The sequence below is a fragment of the Pristiophorus japonicus genome, unplaced genomic scaffold, assembly GCF_044704955.1.
Source record: "Pristiophorus japonicus isolate sPriJap1 unplaced genomic scaffold, sPriJap1.hap1 HAP1_SCAFFOLD_567, whole genome shotgun sequence".
Taxonomy (NCBI): domain Eukaryota; kingdom Metazoa; phylum Chordata; class Chondrichthyes; family Pristiophoridae; genus Pristiophorus; species Pristiophorus japonicus.
Window position 1 is genome coordinate 97,736 of NW_027254475.1, and position 20,794 is coordinate 118,529.

Consider the following 20,794-nt stretch of genomic DNA (forward strand, 5'->3'; position numbering starts at 1 on the left):
CAGTACTGCCCCTCCGACAGTGCAGAGTTCCCTCAGTGCTGCCCCTCTGACAGTGCGACGCACCCTCAGTATTGCCTCTCCGACAGTACAGCATTCCCTCAGTACTGCCCCTCCGACGGTGCGGTGCTCCCTCAGTACTGCCCCTCTGACAGTGCTGCATTCCCTCAGTACTGCCCCTGCGACAGTGCGGCGCTCCCTCAGTACTGCCCCTCCGACAGTGCGATGCTCCCTCAGTACTGCCCCTCCGACAGTGCAGAGCTCCATCAGTACTGCCCCTCCTACAATGCAGAGTTCCCTCAGTACTGCCTCTCCGACAGTGCGGCGTTCCCTCAGTACTACCCCTCCGACAGTGCGGTGCTCCCTCAGCACTGCCCCTCCGACAGTGCGGCGCTCCCTCAGTATTGCCCCTCCGACAATGCGGCGCTCCTTCAGTACTGCCCCTCCGATGGTGCGGTGCTCCCTCAGTACTGCCCCTTCGACGGTGCGGTGCTCCCTCAGTACTGCCCCTCCGACGGTGCGGTGCTCCCTCAGTACTGCCCCTCCGACGGTGCGGTGCTCCCTCAGTACTGCCCCTCCAACAGTACAGCATTCCCTCAGTACTGCCCCTCCGACAGTGCGGCGCTCCCTCAGTACTGCCCCTCCGACAGTGCAGAGCTCCATCAGTACTGCCCTTCCGACAGTGCAGAGCTCCCTCAGTACTGCCCCTCCGACAGTGCGGCGCTCCCTCAGTGCTGCCCCTCCGACAGTACAGCACTCTCTCAGTACTGCCCTTCCAACAGTGCGACGCACCCTCAGTACTGCCCCTCCGACAGTGCAGCATTCCCTCAGTACTGCCCCTCCAACAGTGCAGCGCTCCCTCAGTACTGCCCCTCCGACAGTGTGGTGCTCCCTCAGTACTGCCTCTCCGACAGTGCGGCGCTCCCTCAGTGCTGCCCCTCCGACAGCGCAGCACTCCCTCAGTACTGCCCTTCCAACAGTGCGACGCACCCTCAGTACTGCCCCTCCGACGGTGCGGTGCTCTCTCAGTATTGCAGTGAGAGTCCACGATGGTGGGAATAGTACCTGACCAATCCTGCCACCATCTGCAGAGAGATGCTTTGATTGCAGTGTTTGTTTTCCCCACAGAATGAAGCTGCTTTACCTGTTGATATTTACCTGTCTCTCTGGGATATTGTCCATTGGATGTGGTGCAGGTAGGTCATTGGTTCTTGTGGATAGTTTCTTTGTTGTCCAATATCAGATCAGCAATCATTTTACACTTAAAGCAGAAAAATAATACCTTGCGTTTTGATAGCACCTTTCACAACCTCAGGACGTCCCAAAGAGCTGTACAGCAAATGTTGTAATGTAGGAAACGTGGCTGCCATATTGCGTACATCAAGCTCCCACATACAAGCAATGAGATAATGAGCAGATAATCTGTTTTAGATCCAAACATAGAAATTTACAGAGCAGAAGGAGGCCAACTCGGCTCATCATGTATGCGCCGGCCGACAAAGAGTCGCACGGCCCTTGATCAGCAGCCCGAAAGGTTACATATAAACCTATGAACAAATACGGAAAGGCAAAGAGCACCCAGCCCAACCAGTCCATCTCACACAACCGCGACACCCTTACACTGTAATATTCTACACTCCACCTCAACCGGAGCCATGTGATCTCCTGGGATAGGCAAAAACCCAGGCCAATTTAGTGAGGAAAAATCTGGGAAAATTCCTCTCCGACTCACCCAGGTGATCGAAAGTGATGTCACATAAAATTACAGCACAGAAACAGGCCATTTGGCCCAACTGGTCTGTGCCGGTGTATATGCTCCACCCGAGCCTCCTCCAACCTCACTGCATCTCAACCTATCAATATCTCCTTCTATTCCTTTCTCCCTCATGTACGTATTTAGCTTCACCTTAAATCTATCTATGCTGTTTGCCTCAACCTCTCCCTGTGGCTGCGAGTTGCATTTTCTCACTATCTGTGTAAAGAAGTTAATCCTCAAGTCCCTATTTCATTTAGTAGCAACTATCTTATGTTTATGGTCCCTAATTTTGGACTCCCCACCAGGTTAAACATCTTCTCTACATCTACCCTATTGATTCACACCATAATTAAAAATTTTAATCAGGTCACCTCTTAGATTTCTATTTTCTAGAGAAAACGGCCCAGTCTTATGAAACTTTCCTGGTCGTTATAACCTTCGAATTCGAGTATTATCCTTGCAAATCTTTTCCAATGTTTGTTCAGTGTTGGTGGAGGAATAAATCTTCACCAGGACATTGGGGAGAGCTTCCCTGTTCTTCTTTGAAATAGTAAAATAGCTAAATTTACGTCCACATGAGAGGATGGATGGGGCCTCGGTTTAACATCTCAACTAAAAGACGGCATCTCAGAGAGTGCAACACTTTCTTATTACTGCTCCTCCGACAGTGCAGAACTCCGTCAGTAATGGCTCTGACAATCCAGTACACCTTCAACTCTGTCCCTCTGACAGAGCAGCGCTCCCTCAGTACTGTCCCTCCAACAGTGCAGCAGACCCCCAGCACTGCCCCTCTAACAGTGCAGCACGCCCTCAGTACTTCCCCTGCGACAGTGCAGCGCTCCCTCAGTGCTGTCCCTCCGACAGTGCAGCGTTCCCTCAATGCTGTCCCTCCGACAGTGCAGCGCTCCCTCAGTACTGACCCTCTGACAGTGCAGTGCTCCCTCAGTACTGCCCCTCCGACAGTGCAGCGTTCCCTCAGTGCTGCTCCTCCGACAGTGCAGCGCTCCCTCAGTGCTGCTCCTCCGACAGTGCAGCGCTCCCTCAGTACTGACCTTTCGACAGTGCAGCGCTCCCTCAGTACTGCCCCTCTGACAGTGCGGCACTCCCTCAGTACTGCCCCTCCGACAGTGCAGCACTCCCTTAGTACTGCCCTTCTGACAGTGCAGCACTCCCTCAGTACTGCCCCTCCGACAGTGCAGCACTCCCTCAGTACTGCCCTTCTGACAGTGCAGCACTCCCTCAGTGGCGATGGCGGAGCTTCCACGGCGGGCATAGAAAGTCCCGGCGCCAGCTGGTTACCACCCCCCAATTGGGGCACAGGGCAATTTCAGCCCCCTAGTGTCCTTATCAGTGATAGGACATACAAGACTTGTAGGCAGTGATTGAGAAGATTGGCTCGTACTCTCTGGAATTTAGAAGGAGAGGTGATCTCATTGAAACATACAAGATTCTGAGAGGATTTAATAGGGTAGATGCTGAGCCAAAGTACTCCAAAGAAAATATTCTCAGTTTCCCCATTGGATTTCTTCATTTTGACCTGGCGTAACTCGACCTTTAGTTTTGGGAATGCATCCTTCCTTGTTCTGCGCCAAAAAGATAGGGCTGCCATGGTAACCAGGGACACAATGTGAGCGGAGGCTGCAAAGTGAAACATACAGCCAGCTCCCAACACATTAAAAGAATTGAAAAACACATAGCAGCAACTTACCTCCAACCCCGCTTGAAGGGTTTGCCGGTCTCCATTCTCGATCCCCATTCTCCCGGTCCGGTCTCCCGCTCTCTCTCTCTCTCTCTCTCTCTCTCTCTCTGTTGAGTGAACCGGGGACGGAGACTGGGACCAGACAGCCTTCGGGTGGGGTTGGAGGTAAGTTGCTGCTGTGTATTTTTCAATTCTTTTAGTGTGTCTGGGCATCTGCTGCGCCGATTTCCTTACCTGCACCGATTTCCTTAACTCTCCGCAAGGTTTTTCTGGAGAGGTTACATACTCTGGCCTAAGCAGAACTGGATTAACTCTCAGCTGGCCAAACTTCCCTAAATAGCCAGAATTAGCGTAGGTGGTTGGTTACGCCCCCTGTTGTGCATGTATAATGTATGTACTCTAACACTTGACCACTGAATGTATCTTCACACTGTATACACCATAGCTGCACCAACAGAGGATGCTACTGGTGGAGACCTAAGGGTCACCTGCACACGGCAGGTAACCAAGTATAAAAGGGAGCTTTTTTCACCTCATTGTGTCCTCACTCAAGGAGCTGAAATAAACGGACTAAGGTCACTACAGTTCAAGTACAATACACTTACCTCGTGGAGTCATTATTAGAGTGCTTGCATATACTACAACTGGCGATGAGATTACGAATTTCCACACGCAACATGTCGAACCTAAGCAACTTTCAACAATTCGCTGATGGGGCAGATTGGGATGCCTTTTTGTTAAGGCTTGAACACTTTTTCATTGCAAATGACCTAGTAGGAGACGACCCGACCTCATTGGCTGATAAGCGCAGAACTATCCTGCTCAGCAGTTGTGGGCCCACTGTCCATGGCCTTGTCAGGGACCCGATAGCCCCAGCGAAGACGAAAACCAAAACATACGCGGAGCTCGTAACAATAATACAGGAACAGCTCAAACCTAAAGAGAGCATCCTCACAGCCAGACACCGGTTCTACACCCACCGGCGGCCCGAAGGCCAAGAAATTGCAAAATATGCTGCAGGCCTGAGACGATTGGCTGCACCATGTGATTTTGGTGACCACCTCACCGAAGCACTAAGGGATATCTTTGTTGTTGGAATCGGCCACGAGGGCCTCCTCAACAAGCTTCTCTCTGCGGACACTTCGGTCACCCTGCAGAAGGCAATTAAAGTGAGCCAGGCATTCATGATTTCGGCCTGCGATTCCAAGAGGATGATGACTCACCCCCAGGACTCTAACCCGACGAGTACAGTGAACCGAATGGCGCCTTTCAGAGGCATGGCTACTACCCCGAGTCCCGCAACCCTGAGTCCGCCACATAGGGCCAACCGGCTAGCCCCGTGCTGGCGCTGTGGAGGAAATCACAGGGTCCACCAGTGCCAATACAAAGACTATACTTGCAAAGGCTGTAACACTAAAGATCATCTCCAGCGAATGTGTAGAAGAAATTTTACTCACCGAGTCGCTGAAGAGTTGGCCGATCACCTGGGATCCAGCGCTGATGAAGACGAAGACAGAGTCTATGAAGCGGCTCAGCCCCGGGAAGAGGTGCACTGAGTGTATACCTGCTCCACCGAGAGAGCCCCGTGGAAAATGGAAGTAAAAATCAACGGTGTTCCAGTCTTGATGGAGGTCGACACAGGGGGAAGCCAATCGCTGATGAATCAGATGGCCTTCGAGAAACTCAGGGACAATCTCGCCAAACGACCCAAAATGCTCCCAATCCAGGCGAAGCTGCTCACTTACGCAAAAGACGCCATCCCAGTCGTTGGCAGTGTGGATGTCCAGGTGTCCCATGGCGACGCGATGCACAAGCTATCTTTGTGGATCGTTGCTGGTGATGGCCCAACACTGCTGGAAAGAAGATGGATGAAGCAGATCCAAATCTGCTGGAGCTGGGAAGGCCTCCGGGCCCCGGCGATCGACATCCTACGCGGCCCCAAACTTGGATCCATCGCAGCATCTGGAAATCCTACCGTCCAACTCGACTGCATGGCGACGACACAGACTGCACAACTCAACAGTGAGATGATCCAACCTGAACGACTAGACCTCGCCTTCCGGGCTCCAGTGGCATGATTCCGAGGGAAGAAGATCGGCGCAGAAGGTAGATTCCCGGCTTCCGTGGCAGAACCTGGGGAGAAAAGAATCACTGCAGCCTACCTCATGGAGAGAAAGAAGATGGACCCTGCACCACGAGGTGAAGCACCTGAAATCAAGATGGCCGCGACCAGACCACGAGGGGCAGCGTTGAGGGAGCAACACATGTTGCCGAACAGCGAACCGGATTGGGGTAAAGATTGCAAGGCCCTTTTAAGGGAGACCGGCAGCCCAGAACATTTAAAGGGACAGTTCCCCTCTTTGTACAGCGATGCCGGTGACACTAATGTATAAAAGATGCAATCAACAAATGAACAGAGATACTGGTAATACTAATGAGAAAAATTTAACTAAGAAATGCAGGTATCTAAAGGTAACCTTGCACAGAGATGCTGATAGTACACAGGAAAGTGATGTAATTGACAAATGCGAAGTGTAAAGACAAATAACAAGGTCGAATCGGTTGATTGCAGTTGGAGCCAATGTACCATGAATGCTAATGATGAAATGAGATATGATGCCGGGTTCTATATGCACGCCGACAAAGCCAAAGGTAACGTCCTGTGGGAAGCACCCAGGTCCAGCGGTCTACCCGATCATGTAGCCTGAGCCTCCGGGACCAATGTGATGCCCCAGGGAGGGTGGCCACACACACAGTGGGAGCATACCCACTGTAGGGTCAGCGAACAATGGACAGCACAGGCACCACCACTGGCATCCTGCCCCAGATCAGCCCTACCCCCCTGGCCACCAGGGCCAGCACCGGGAGCAAGAGGTCAGCACCCACCAGCCCTCCCGGCGGTACCTGAGATGACCAGACTCCACCACTGCTGAAGGGCAGCAGGGAGACCCTGCAGCCCTCAAAGGAGGATAGGGAGGCCGCACACTCCTGTGGCTCTGCCCACTACTAAATGCCCTCACCCACCTACACCCACACCCCAAGGGCCAGACCGCAATACCACGTATGTACCTTACCTGTAATATGTACATGCTCCACCACTGCTGAACTCGAAAACAGTCACATAACCAATCTGACTCTTCATTCTCTGTACATGTGTACCAATGCAGGTGTTGAGCCACACACACAAGGTCTATATATGGGTGGAGGGGAAATGGATGTATGTAGCCATGGACACATGGATCACACCCAGAGCCCACACAACCCTCACCACAACCTCCAACCGTCCATTGCTGACCACTTCCCAGTGTCGTGGCAATAAGGACTTAGAGGTCCACAGGGAGAGAGCCATTCCCAAGCAAAGACAAAGTGCAAAGGCTTTGGGCACTCAAGTCGAGGGCCAGAGCACACAGTGCAAAAGCCTGTGGCACAAGACTTAGGAGGGAGTGTTGTTGTGTATGTATAATGTATATACTGTAACACTAGACCACTGAATGTATCTTCACTCTGTATACACCATACATGTACCACCAGAGGGTGCTACTGGTAGAGACCTAAGGGTCACCTGTACACTGCAGGTAACCAAGTATAAAAGGGAGCTCACCTCATTGTATCCTCACTCAAGGAGCTGCAATAAACGGACTAAGGTCACTACAGTTCAAGTACACTACCCTGCCTCGTGGAGTCATTATTAGAGTGCTTGCATATACTACACCCCATTTGGCTGAAAAAAAACTGACCTAAAAACATTGCAACTAACTGAGTTACGCTGGTGCAAATTGATCGGGGAAACTGGTTTTTCAACTTAGACCAAAAAGAACAGCCTGCTCCAAAAAAACGGCGCATATCACTGGGGAAAATTGAGCCCATAGTCTCAGGATAAGGGATCAGTCATTTAAGACTTGAGATGAGAAGGAATTTGTTCACTCAGAGAGTTATGAATCTTTAGAATTCTCTGCCCTGGAGGGCTGTGAACGCTCAGTCGTTGAGTATATTCAAAACTGAGATAGATAGATTTTTGGACTGTCGGGGAATCAAGGGATATCTGTATAGTTTGGGAAGGTGGAGTTGCGGTCAGAAGATCAGCCATGATCTTACTGAATGGCTCAGCAGACTCAAGTGTCCAAATGGCCTACTCCTGCTCCTAATTGTTATGTTTTTATGTTCTTATGTTTTCCACAGCAGACAATGTGGCACTGAACGGGACTGTGACCCAATCTGACACATCTCACTCGGGAGAGGCCTCTCAAGCCATTGACGGCAATGCAAACATGGACTGGGCTGGGAATTCGTGCATGCACACACCCAGACAGAATGAGCCGTCGTGGAGAGTGGATTTAAAAGACAAGTACCACGTGTCTGCAGTAATTATCACTAACACAGCAGACTGCTGCTTGGAACAGCTCTCAGGAGCGGAGATTCGCATCGGGAACTCGCTGGAGAATAACGGAAATTCCAACCCACTGTAACTATACAGCAGCGAGCGCTGCACTTTTAAAGCTGTATATTTGTGTTGTATGTTTGTTCAGGAAGTTTAATCGTGACTGATGTATTGAAGAGTATATATCCAGTTTCAGCAGCCTGTTGTGTTATTACATAAGAAATAGGATCAGGAGTAGACCATTCGGCCCCTTGGCTGATCTTCTACCTCAACTCAATTTTCCTGCACTATCCCCATATATACCGATTTCTGTCTTGAATACACTCAACAATTGAGCCTCCATAGCTATTTGGGGTAGAGATTTCCAAAGATTCAACAGCCTCGGAGCTACGAATTTCTCCTCAGCTCAGTCCTAAATGAGCTCAGACTGTGATCTCTGTTCGAGACTCCCCAGCCCGGGGGAAACATCCTCCCTGTGTCTACCCTGTCAAGCCCTGTAAGAATTTTCTATGTTTCAATGAGATCACATCTCATTCGTCTAAACTCAAGACAATATAGGCCGAGTCTACTCAATTTCTCCTCATGGGACAATCCCCACCCACCCCCCATCCCAGGAATCAGTCTTGTGAACCTTTGTGCCCGCCATCTATGGCAAGTATATCACACATTTGGGGCTGTAAGAGGGTGCTTAACCCCGGTCGGAAGTTACCAAGATAGTTGAGTCCCAGGAACGACCGCAGCTTCGTGACGTTCTGTGGCCTGGGCGCGTTCCTGATAGCCACTGTCTTGGCGTCTGTGGGCCGAATGCCATCCGCCGCGATCTTTCTCCCCAAAAACTCCACTTCTGTTGCCATGAAGATGCATTTTGATCTCTTCAGCCGCAGCCCTATGCGATCCAGTCGCTGGAGTACCTCCTCCAGGTTTTGTAGGTGCTCGACGGTGTCCCGACCCGTGACCAATATATCGTCCTGAAAGACCACTTGTGTGGTACCGACTTGAGTAGGCTCTCCATGTTTCTCTGGAAGATCGCTGCAGCCGGCCGAATTCCAAACGGGCATCTGTTGTAGATTAACAGTCCCTTGTGCATGTTGATGCAGATGAGGCCCTTCGAAGACTCCTCCCGCTCCTGCGTCATGTAGGCCGAAGTCAGGTTGAGCTTGGTGAACGTCTTGCTCCTGCCAGCGTCGCAAATAGGTCGTCTGCCTTAGGCAGTGGGTATTGGTCCTGTAGCGAGAAACGATTAATAGTTACTTTATAATCGCCGCAAATCCTGACCGTGCCACCACTTTTGAGTACTGGAACAATCGGGCTGGCCCACTCGCTGAATTCCACTGGGGAGATGATGCCCTCGCGTTGCAGCCTGTCCAGCTCGATTTCCACTCTCTCCTTCATCATGTGAGGTACCGCTCGCGCCTTGTGGTGAATGGGTCGTGCCTCTGGGACCAAGTGGATCCGCACCTTCGCCCCGGAAAAGTTTCCAATGCCTGGTTCAAAAAGGGAAAGAAATTTGTTAATAACCTGGGTACATGAGGCCTCGTCGACATGTGATAGCACTCGGATGTCATCCCAGTTCCAGCGGATTTTGCCCAACCAGCTCCTTCCAAGCAGTGTGGGGCCATCGCCCGGGATAATCCAGAGTGGCAGTTCGAGCACATTGCCCTCGCAGGTGACCTTGATCATGGTGCTGCCCAGGATAGTGATGAACTCTTTGGTGTACGTTCTCAGTTTCGTGTGGATGGGGCTCAGGGCTGGTCTGAGTGCCTTGTTGCACCACAGTCTCTCAAGCATCTTTTTACTCATGATGGATTGGCTAGCGCCAGTGTCCAGTTCCATGGCTACGGGTAAGCTATTCAATTTTACATTTAGCATTATAGTTGGACATTTTGTCAAAAATATGTGCACCCCGTGTACTTCAGCATCTGCCTGCTCTCTCTGAGGCTCGAAATTGCTTTGTTCCACTATGGGCCGATCTTCCTCTGTCACGTGGTGGTTAGCAGGTTTTGCAGAGCTTGCAGGTCATCTGCAAGCTTGTTGGAGGTGTCCCACTGGTTCCACAGCTCTTGCAAACATGCCCTTTGAAGCGACATGAATAGGCTGAATGGAAGGTGTGAATTGCCTTGCATTCATCCTTTGTTGCGGACTCTGAGTCATCTGGGTCACCTGAGGCCTGCTGGCAGTTGCAGACTCGTGGGTTCTGCCCTGTACATTTCTGCTCGCAAACACAGTTCCAATTAATTTATGAACATTGCTAGCACTTGTGTGCTGAGACATTTGTTTGGTGTTATCACTGGTCGACATAAATGCCTCTGCTGTTGCAATGGCTTTACTGAGGGTTGGTGTCTAACAGTCAAAAGTTTTCATAGGATGGTCTCATGGCCAATGCCCAGTACAAAAAAGTCTGTGAGCATTTGCTCCAGGTAGCCATCAAACTCACATTATCCCGCAAGTCGCCTTAGCTCGGCGACATAGCTCGCCACTTCCTGACCTTCAGATCGCTGGCACGTGTAGAACCGATACCTCGCCATCAGCACGCTCTCCCTCGGGTTAAGATGCTCCCGAACCAGTGTATACAGCTCCTCATACGACTTATCTGTGGGTTTCACCGGAGTCAGAAGATTCTTCATGAGGCTGTAGGTCGGTGCCCCGCAGACCGTGAGGAGGACCGCTCTCCTTTTTGCAGCGCTTCCTTCTCCATCCAGCTCATTGGCTACAAAGTACTGGTCTAGCTGTTCGACATAGGCTTCCCAGTCCTCACCCTCCGAGAACTTCTCCAGGATGCCCACTGTTTGCTGCATCATTGCGTTGGATTCGTATACTCATCGTCAGTTATTGTGTTCTAACACAGATGAGACTGCACACAGGAAGGTTAAAGTAACAGCGACCTCAGTCTTTATTAAGATACTCCAGAGCCAGGAACAGACCTTAGGGGCTGGCTTATATTCAGTGCGCCCAAGGGATGCTGGGATCTCTTGGGACTCCAGCGGATGCGCTCCTTGGTGGCGGAACATGGGAGTGCATGCTTTACAGATACACAACAGGTGGGTTGGTCAGTTCTTCGTTGGGCAGCTGGCCTTGCTGGGCTGCTGGGGATTATGTCAGTTGCCAATTGTGTGTGTGTATTGGAAGGTCAAAGTTGGTGGTGTCCTCTTCAGATTGCTTGTAGCTGTTGGTGAACCGCAATTTGATTTGTTGCAAGTGTTTTCTGTGTGTTTGTCCATTGGTCAGTTTGACCTGAAATACCCTGCTCCCCTATTTGGCTGTGAACTGCCAGCGAGCTATTTGGGACCATATCCATAACTGAGCACAAACACAGGATCTCTCAATATCGTGTGACAAATTTGTGCGGTCATGGTACACACATTGTTGATGCCGCTTGTCTGCCACGTGATCACGTAGATCAGGGTGGACCAGAGAGAGCCTTGTTATAAGCGCCCTTTTCATGAGCAGCTCAGCTGGGGGAATCCCGGTGAGTGAGTGGGGTCTGGTGCGGTAGCTGAGCAGTACTCGGGACAACCGGGTCTGCAGGGAGCCTTCCGGCCAGCATTTCAAGCTTTGTTTGATGGTCTGAACTGCCCGTTCTGCCTGGCCGTTGGATGTGGGTTTGTACGGTGCAGATGTGACATGGTTGATCCCGTTGCAGGTCATGAATTCTTTGAATTCAGCACTGGTGAAGCACGGCCCATTGTCGCTGACTAGGACATCAGGCAGGCCGTGCATGGCAAACATAGCTCGTAGACTTTCAATGGTGGCCATGGTTGTGCTTACAGACATTATTGCACATTCAATCCACTTTGAGTAAGCATCCACGACAACCAAAATCATTTTGCCTTGGAATGGGTCTGCATCATCTACATGGATCCTCGACCATGGTTTGGATGGCCAGGACCACAAACTTAGCGGTGCCTCTCTGGATGCATTGCTCAACTGAGAGCAAGTGTTGCACGGGCGCACACATGACTCTAAATCTGACTCGATGCCAGGCCACCACACGTGGGATCTGGCTATGGCTTTCATTATCACGATGCCTGGGTGGATACTGTGCAGTTCGCAAATGGATGTGTCTCTGCCTTTCTTGGGCAAGACTACACGATTGCCCCACAAAAGACAGTCCACCTGCAGGGACAGCTCATCTTTGCGTCTATGGAATGACTTAATCGCTTCTGCATCTCCACTGGGACACTGGACCAGCTCCCATGGAGGACACAGTTTTTTTTAACCAGGGACAGTAACGGATACTGGCTAGTCCAGGTCCTGATCTGGCGGGCCGTAACGGGGGATTTCTCATTCTCAAATGCCTCCATGACCGTGAGTAAGTCCGCTGGCTGGGCCATTTCCACCCCGGTGGTGGGTAATGGTAGCCGACTGACAGCATCTGCGCAGTTTTCTGGACCCGGTCTGTGGCGGATTACACAGTTGTATGCCGACAGCGTGAGCACCCATCTTTGGATGCAGGCAGAGGCATTGGTATTAATCCCTTTGCTCTCCGAGAATAGCGATATGAGCGGCTTGTGGTCAGTTTCAAGCTCGAACTTGAGGCCAAATAAGTACTGGTGCATTTTTTTCACCCCGTAAACGCACACTAGAGCCTCTTTTTCAACCCTGCTGTCGGCCCTTTCGGCCTTGGACAAACTCTTGGATGCATACGCAACTGGTTGCAAAATTCCCGATTCATTAGCCTGTTGTAATACACACACCCGACCCCGTATGACGACGCATCGCAAGCTAACACTAATCGTTTACATGGGTAATACAGGTCAAGCAGTTTGTTGGAACACAATAAATTTCTGGCTTTCTTAAAGGCAGCCTCTCGTGAATTCCCCCATACCCAGTCATCTCCCTTGCACAGTAGCGCATGTAGGGGTTCTAGCAAGATGCTTAACCCAGGTAGGAAATTACCGAAGTAGCTAAGGAGTCCCAGAAACGACCACAGCTCCCTCACGTTCTGTGGGTGGTGCGCGTTCTTGATGGCCTCCATCTTGGCGTCGATGGATCTGATGCCGTCTTCTGCGATTCTCCTTCCAAAGAATTCGACGTCCTGTGCCAGGAAAACACACTTTGAGCATTTCAACCTGAGCCCCACACGAACCAGCCAACTAAGAACCTCCTCCAGATTCTTGAAGTGCTCCATGGTGTCCTGACCTGTAACCAATATATCGTCCTGGAAGACCACTGTGCAAGGAACCGACTTTAGCAGGCTCTCCATGTTCCACTGGAAGATCGCTGCGGCCGACCGAATCCCGAACTGGCACCGGTTGTAGATAAAGAGACCTTTTGTGCGTGTTGATGCAGGTGAGGCCTTTCGAAGACCTTGGTCAACGTCTTCCCTCCAGCCAGGGTCACGAGTAGGTCGTCTGATTTGGGTAGTGGGTACTGGTCCTGCAGCGAAAAACAGTGAATCGTTACTTTATAGTTCCCGCAAATTCTAACCGTACCGTCCTCCTTGAGTACCGGAACAAGCGGACTGGCCCAGTCGTTGAATTCCACCGGCACGATGATGCTTCAAAAGATCCAGGAGTCGGGAGGCTCGGGAATTCGAGCGTTGTCGAGGAGGCGGAGCGGGGAGATCGAGGCAGCCTACAAAAGGCCCAGGAGTCGGGAGGCTCGGGAATTCGAGCGTTGTCGAGGAGGCGGAGCGGGGAGATCGAGGCGGCCTACAAAAGGCCCAGGAGTCGGGAGGCTCGGGAATTCGAGCGTTGTCGAGAAGGCGGAGCGGGGAGATCGAGGCGGCCTACAAAAGGCCCAGCAGTCGGGAGGCTCGGGAGTTCGAGCGTTGTCGAGGAGGCGGAGCGGGGAGATCGAGGTAGCCTACAAAAGGCCCAGGAGTCGGGAGGCTCGGGAGTTCGAGCATTGTCGAGGAGGCGGAGCGGGGAGATCGAGGTAACCTACAAAAGGCCCAGCAGTCGGGAGGCTCGGGAGTTCGAGCGTTGTCGAGGAGGCGGAGCGGGGAGATCGAGGCGGCCTACAAAAGGCCCAGCAGTCGGGAGGCTCGGGAGTTCGAGCGTTGTCGAGGAGGCAGAGCGGGGAGATCGAGGCGGCCTACAAAAGGCCCAGCAGTCTGGAGGCTCGGGAGTTCGAGCGTCGTAGAGGAGACCAGCCAGTGCAGCTGCAGCAGGGAGGCAAAAAGAAGTAGAAAGAAATGGAAAGGTGACGTCAAAGCCAAGGAGGTAAGTGATTGGCTGGTGATTGGTGAGTATTTTTTCTTTTTCTTTTCTATATCAGGAAGTAACATTTAGCCTTGTTGCCAATATAAGTTAATCTAAGGGTTAAGACATGGCAGGAGAGCTCGGACACGTGTTATACTCCTCCTGTACTATGTGGGAAGTCAGTGACGCTTCCGGTGTCCCTTACGACTACGTGTGCGGGAAGTGTATCCGCCTCCTGCTCCTGACGGACCGCATTGCGGCACTGGAGCTGCGGGTGGATTCACTCTGGAGCATCCATGATGCTGAGAATGACGTGAATAGCACGTTAAGCGAGTTGGTCTCACCGCAGGTAAAGGGTACACAGCCAGATAGTAAATGGGTGACCAACAGGAAGGGCAGTGCAAGGAAGGTATTGCAGGGGTCCCCTGCGGTCATCCCCCTGCAAAACAGATACACTGCTTCGGGTACTGTTGAGGGGGATGACTCATCGGGGAGGGCAGCAGCAGCCAAGCCAAGTTCATGGCACTGTGGCTGCCTCTGCTGCACAGGAGGGCAGGAAAAAGAGTGGGAGAGCTATAGTGATAGGGGATTCGATTGTAAGGGGAATAGATAGGCATTTCTGCAGCTGCAACCGAGACTCCAGGATGGTATGTTGCCTCCCTGGAGCAAAGGTCAAGGATGTCTTGGAGCGGGTGCAGGACATTCTGAAAAGGGAGGGTGAACAGCCAGTTGTCGTGGTGCACATAGGTACCAACGATATAGGTAGAAAACTGGATGAGGTCCTACGAGATGAATTTAGGGAGCTAGGAGCTAAATTAAAAAGTAGGACCTCAAAAGTAGTAATCTCAGGATTGCTACCAGTGCCACGTACTAGTCAGAGTAAGAATTGCAGCATAGCTCAGATGAATACGTGGCTTGAGGAGTGGTGCAAAAGGGAGGGATTCAAATTCCTGGGACATTGGAACCGGTTCTGGTGGAGGTGGGACCAGTACTAACCGGACGGTCAGCACCTGGGCAGGACCGGAACCAATGTCCTTGGGGGAGTGTTTACAAGTGCTGTTGAGAAGGAGTTAAGCAAACATGGCAGAGGGATGGGAACCTATGCAGGGAGTCAAAGGGAAATCAAATGGAGGCAGAAGCAAAAGATAGAAAGGAGAATAGTAAAAGTGAAGGGCAGAGAAGCCCAAGGCAAAAAACAAAAAGGGCCACATTACAGTAAAATTCTAAAGGGGCAAAGTGTGTTAAAAAGACAAGCCTGAAGGCTCTGTGCCTCAATGCGAGGAGTATTCGGAATAAGGTGGACGAATTAACTGCGCAGTCAGCAGTTAACGGATATGATGTAATTGGCATCACGGAGACATGGCTCCAGGGTGACCAAGCCTCGGAACTCAACATCCAGGGCTATTCAACAGTTAGGAAGGATAGACAGAAAGGAAAAGGAGGTGGGGTGGCATTGCTGGTTAAAGAGGAAATTAATGCAATAGTAAGGAATTGTAAGACATTAGCCTGGATGATGTGGAATCGGTATGGATGGAGTTGCGGAATACCAAAGGGCAGAAGATGCTAGTGGGAGTTGTGTACAGACCACCAAACAGTAGTGGTGAGGTTGGGGACAGCATCAAACAAGAAATAAGGGATGCGTCCAATAAAGGTACAGCAGTTATCATGGGCGACTTTAATCTACATATTAATTGGGCTAACCAAACTGGTAGCAATGCGGTGGACAGGAGGATTTCTTGGAGTGTATTAGGGATGGTTTTCTTGACCAATATGTCGAGGAGCCAACTAGAGAGCTGGCCAGCCGAGACTGGGTGATGTGTAATGAGAAGGGACTAATTAGCAATCTTGTGCAAGGTCCCTTGAGGAAGAGTGACCATAATATGGTAGAATTCTTTATTAAGCTGGAGAGTGACACATTTAATTCAGAGACTAGGGTCCTGAACTTCAGGAAAGGTAACTTCGACTGTATGAGGCGTGAATTGGCTAGAATAGACTGGCAAAGGATACGTAAAGGGTTGACGGTGGATAAGCAATGGCAAACATTTAAAGATCACATGGATGAACTTCAGCAATTGTACATCTCTGTCTGGAGTAAAAATAAAATGGGGAATGTGGCTCAACCGTGGCTAACAAAGAGAAATTAGGATAGTGTTAAAACCAAGGACGAGGCATATAAATTGGCTAGAAAAAGTAACAAGCCTGAGGATTGGGAGAAATTTAGAATTCAACAGAGGAGGACTAAGGGTTTAATTAAGAGGGGGAAAATAGAGTACAAGAGGAAGCTTGCAAGGAACATAAAAACTGACTGCAAAAGCTTCTATAAATATGTGAAGAGAAAAAGATTAGTGAAGACAAACGTAGGTCCCTTGCAGTCGGATTCAGGTGAATTTATGATGGGGAACAAAGAAATGGCAGACCAATTAAACAAATATTTTGGTTCTGTCTTCATGAAGGAAGACACGAATAACTTTCCGAATGTACTAGGGGACAGTGGGTCTAGTGAGAAGGAGGAACTGAAGGATATCCTTATTAGGTGGGAAATTGTGTTCGGGAAATTGATGGGATTGAAGGCTGATAAATCCCCGGGGCCTGATAGTCTGCATCCCAGAGTACTTAAGGAAGTGGCCCTAGAAATAGTGGATGCATTGGTGATCATTTTCTATTGACTCTGGATCAGTTCCGATGGACTGGAGGGTAGCTAATGTAACACCACTTTTTAAAAATGGAGGAAGAGAGAAAACGGGTAATTATAGACCGGTTAGCCTGACATCAGTAGTGGGGAAAATGTTGGAATCAATCATTAAGGATGAAATAGCAGTGTATTTGGAAAGCAGTGACAGGATTGGTCCAAGTCAGCATGGATTTATGAAAGGGAAATCATGCTTGACGAATCTTCTGGAATTTTTTGAGGATGTAACTAGCAGAGTGGACAAGGGAGAACCAGTGGATGTGGTGTATTTGGACTTTCAAAAGGCTTTTGACAAAGTCCCGCACAAGAGATTGGTGTGCAAAGTCAAAGCGCATGATATTGGGGGTAATGTACTGACGTGGATAGAGAACTGGTTGGCAGACAGGAAGCAGAGAGTCAGGATAAACGGGTCCTTTTCAGAATGGCAGGCAGTGACTAGTGGAGTACCGCAGGGCTCAGTGCTGGTGACCCCAGCTCTTTACAATATGCATTAACAATTTGGATGAAGGAATTGAGTGTAATATCTCCAAGGTTGCAGATGACACTAAACTGGGTGGCGGTGTAAGCTGTGAGGAGGATGCTAAGAGGCTGCAGGGTGACTTGGACAGGTTAGGTGAGTGGACAAATGCATGGCAGATGCAGTATAATGTGGATAAATGTGAGGTTATCCATTTTGGGGGCAAAAACATGAAGGCAGAATATTATCTGAATGGCGGCAGATTAGGAAAAGGGGAGATGCAACGAGACCTGGGTGTCATGGTTCATCAGTCATTGAAGGTTGGCATGCAGGTACAGCAGGCGGTGAAGAAGACAAATGGCATGTTGGCCTTCATAGCTAGGGGATTTGAGTATAGGAGCAGGGAGGTCTTACTACAGTTGTACAGGGCCTTAGTGAGGCCCCACCTGGAATGTTGTGTTCAGTTTTGGTCTCCTAATCTGAGGAAGGACGTTTTTGCTATTGAGGGAGTGCAGCGAAGGTTCACCAGACTAATTCCAGTGATGGCTGGACTGTCATATGAGGAGAGACTGGATCAACTGGGGCTTTATTCACTGGAGTTTAGAAGGATGAGAGGGGATCTCATAGAAACATATAGGATTCTGACAGTATTGGACAGGTTAGATGCGGGAAGAATGTTCCCGTTGTTGGGGAAGTCCAGAACCAGGGGACAGAGTCTTCGGATAAGGGGTAGGCCATTTAGGACTCAGATGAGGAGAAACTTCTTACCTCAGAGAGTTGTTAACCTGTGGAATTCCCTGCCGCAGAGAGTTGTTGATGCCAGTTCATTGGATATAATCAAGAGGGAGATATGGCCCTTACGGCTAAGTGGATCAAGGGGTATGGAGAGAAAGCTGGAAAGGGGTACTGAGGGAATGATCAGCCATGATCTTATTGAATAGTGGTGCAGGCTCGAAAGGCCGAATGGCCTACTCCTGCACCTATTTTCTATGTTTCACGTTGCAGATTGTCCAGCTCGATTTCCACTTTTTCACGCATCATGTACGGTACCGCCCGAGTCTTGTGGTGGATGGGTCACGTACCGGGAACCAAATGTATCTTCCGCCCACTTTCGCCCCTGAGAAGCTTCCAATGCCTGGCTCGAATAACAAAGGGAATTTGCTTAGAACCTGGGTACATGCGGTGTCGTCGACGGACGAGAGCACTCGGATGTCATCCCAGTTCCAACGGACTTTCCCCAGCCAGCTTCTGCCAAACAACGTGGGGCCGGACCATCCCCTGGCACAATCCACAGTGGAAGTTCATGTACTGCTCCATAGGAGATTTTGACTTCAGCACTGCCAATTATAGAGATTAGTTTCTTTGTGCAAGTCCTTAGTTTGGTGTGAATGGGGCTGAGCTTGGGCCTGTGTGCCTTCTTTCCCCACAGCCTGTCGAAGGCCCTTTTATTCATTATGGACTGATTTACTCCTGTGTCCAGCTCGATAGACACTGGAATACTGTTCAGTTCAACTTTCAACATTATTGTTGGGCATTCTGTCATGAACATGTATACCCCGTACACCTCTGCCTGCTCCGTACAAATTTCCAATTCTGTCTGATCCACTGTGGATCGATTTTCCTCTGCAACGTAGTGGTTTGCAGGGTTTGCAGCTCGCCTGCACATTCGTTGGAGGTGTCCCATTGTTCTGCAACCATTGCACGCATAGTGCATGAAGCGGCATTGATGGGGCCAATGATCACTTCCGCAGTGCCAACAGGGTGTTAGCTGCCTCGCATTAACAGATGAAGGCGGACTCTGGGTCAGTTGATGTCGGTCCACAGCAGCCGTCGTGTACGTTCTGCCCTGTACTTTCTGCTCAAAATCGAGATTACTTTATGCACAGTACTGGCTGAAACTTCTTTTTCTGCGAAATCTGCTTGGTGTCGCTGGTGGACATAAATGCCTGGGCTATAGTTCTAGCTTTACTCAGATTCAGAGTTTCTACAGTCAACAGTTTGCGAAGGATTGGCTCATGTCCGATGACAAGTACAAAAAAGTCTCTGAGCATTTGTTCCAGGAATCCCTCAAACTCATAATGTCCTGAAAGGTGCCTTAGTTCGGCGACATAGTTTGCCACTTCCTGGCCCTCCGATCGTTGACACGTGTAGAACCAATATCTCTCCATCAAAATGCTTTCCTTAGGATTTAGGTGCTCCCGGACCAGCGTACACAGTTCTTCGTAGGATTTCTCTGTTGGTTTTCTTCATGAGGCCATCGGTTGTTGCCCCATAGACAGTTAGGAGGATCGCCCTTCGTTTGGTCGCGTTCTCATTGCCTTCCAGCTCGTTGGCCACAAAATATTGGTCGAGTCACTGCACGAAGGCCTCCCAATCGTCCCCCTCTGAGAACTTCTCCAGGATGCCGACTGTTCTTTGCATTTTCGCGCGGTTGTTTGTTACCTTGTCGCCAATTGTTACACATAATAAATGGTCAGACTGAGTACTGTGTGTAATGAGTAAGTGTGACCTTAGCTCCTTTATTAAGGTTCCAGCAGGTATCTTGTGGGTGGCCTGCTTATATACTGTGCTCCCAAGGGAAGCTGGGATCCCTTGGGACTCCAATAGGTAGGCTCTCTGGTGGTCAGGTGTGATGCAGGTTACAAGGGGTTAAATACATAACATGTAGCATTTGACTAATAGTGCTTAATTTATTCTCTTTCAGATGTGAAACGATCAACCCGAGCTTAGATATAAAAACATTGTCTTTTGACTGCAAAAGAATGGAGGGTCAATTTGTGAATATCTTCATCCCAGGAAGTGGAAAATTACTGACCCTTTGTGAGGTTGAGGTCCGTGGGTCGAAGGAGAGGGTATATGGTAAAAATCTGTAAGATTTGGACAAATTGCATCAAAGTATAAAAAGAGAGACTTGAATTTCCAAAGCGTCTTTCACAACCTCAGGACCTCCTAAAGTGCTTCACAACCAATGAAGTACTTTCAAAGGGTAGTCTCTGTTGTAACGTAGGAAATACAGTAGCCCATTTGTGCGCTGCAAGATCCCACGAACCTGTGAATAAAGGTTCAGGTCGCAGAGTGACCTTGTCTCCAGTATGTGCATCGTGTTGATTTACAGTAGAGTGTAAGGACACAACAGGGGCGAACAAATCTAGAACCCCCTGGATGTCAAGGGACATAGAGGTAAAGATAATGAAAAAAAGGGGAACTTATGACAGATACCAAGAACTCAACATTGTCGAATCTCTGGAGTGTAGAAAATGCAGGGGTGAAATTATAAAGGAAATTAGGAAAGCACAGAAAGAGCATGAAAAACATTTTGGCAAATAAAATCAAGGAAAACCCAAAGATGTTTTGTAAATACATTAAGAGCAAGAGGATAACTAAAGAAAGAGTGGGACCTATTAGAGACCATAAAAGAAATCTGTCAGTGGAGACAGAAGATGTGGGTTTGAATCTTAACGAATAATTTGCATCTGTTTTGACAAAAGAGAGGGGTGATGCAGACTTTGTGATGAGGGAGGAGGAGTGTGAAATATTAGTGAGAGAGGAGGTTTTAAGGCGCTTAGCAGCTTTGAAAGTGCATAAATCCCCAGGCCAAGATGAAATGTATCCCAGGCTGTTATGTGAAGCAAAAGAGGAAATAGCAGAGGCTCTGACCATCATTTTCCAGTCCTC

The 20,794-nt window shown here is 49.8% G+C and overlaps 1 protein-coding gene across 10 annotated transcripts in view; it reads left to right on the forward strand.

Moving 5' to 3' along the window:
* LOC139254651 (uncharacterized) overlaps window positions 1-20,794 on the forward strand; it is a 228,861-nt gene that overhangs the window by 84,807 nt on the left and 123,260 nt on the right. For all 10 annotated transcript variants that reach the window (XM_070873776.1, XM_070873775.1, XM_070873774.1 and 7 more), the window contains 3 exons: window positions 1,126-1,193; window positions 7,632-7,914; window positions 19,824-19,978. In XM_070873776.1, the coding sequence (XP_070729877.1) occupies window positions 1,126-1,193; window positions 7,632-7,914; window positions 19,824-19,978 (506 nt within the window). The remainder of the gene's footprint in view (window positions 1-1,125; window positions 1,194-7,631; window positions 7,915-19,823; window positions 19,979-20,794) is intronic.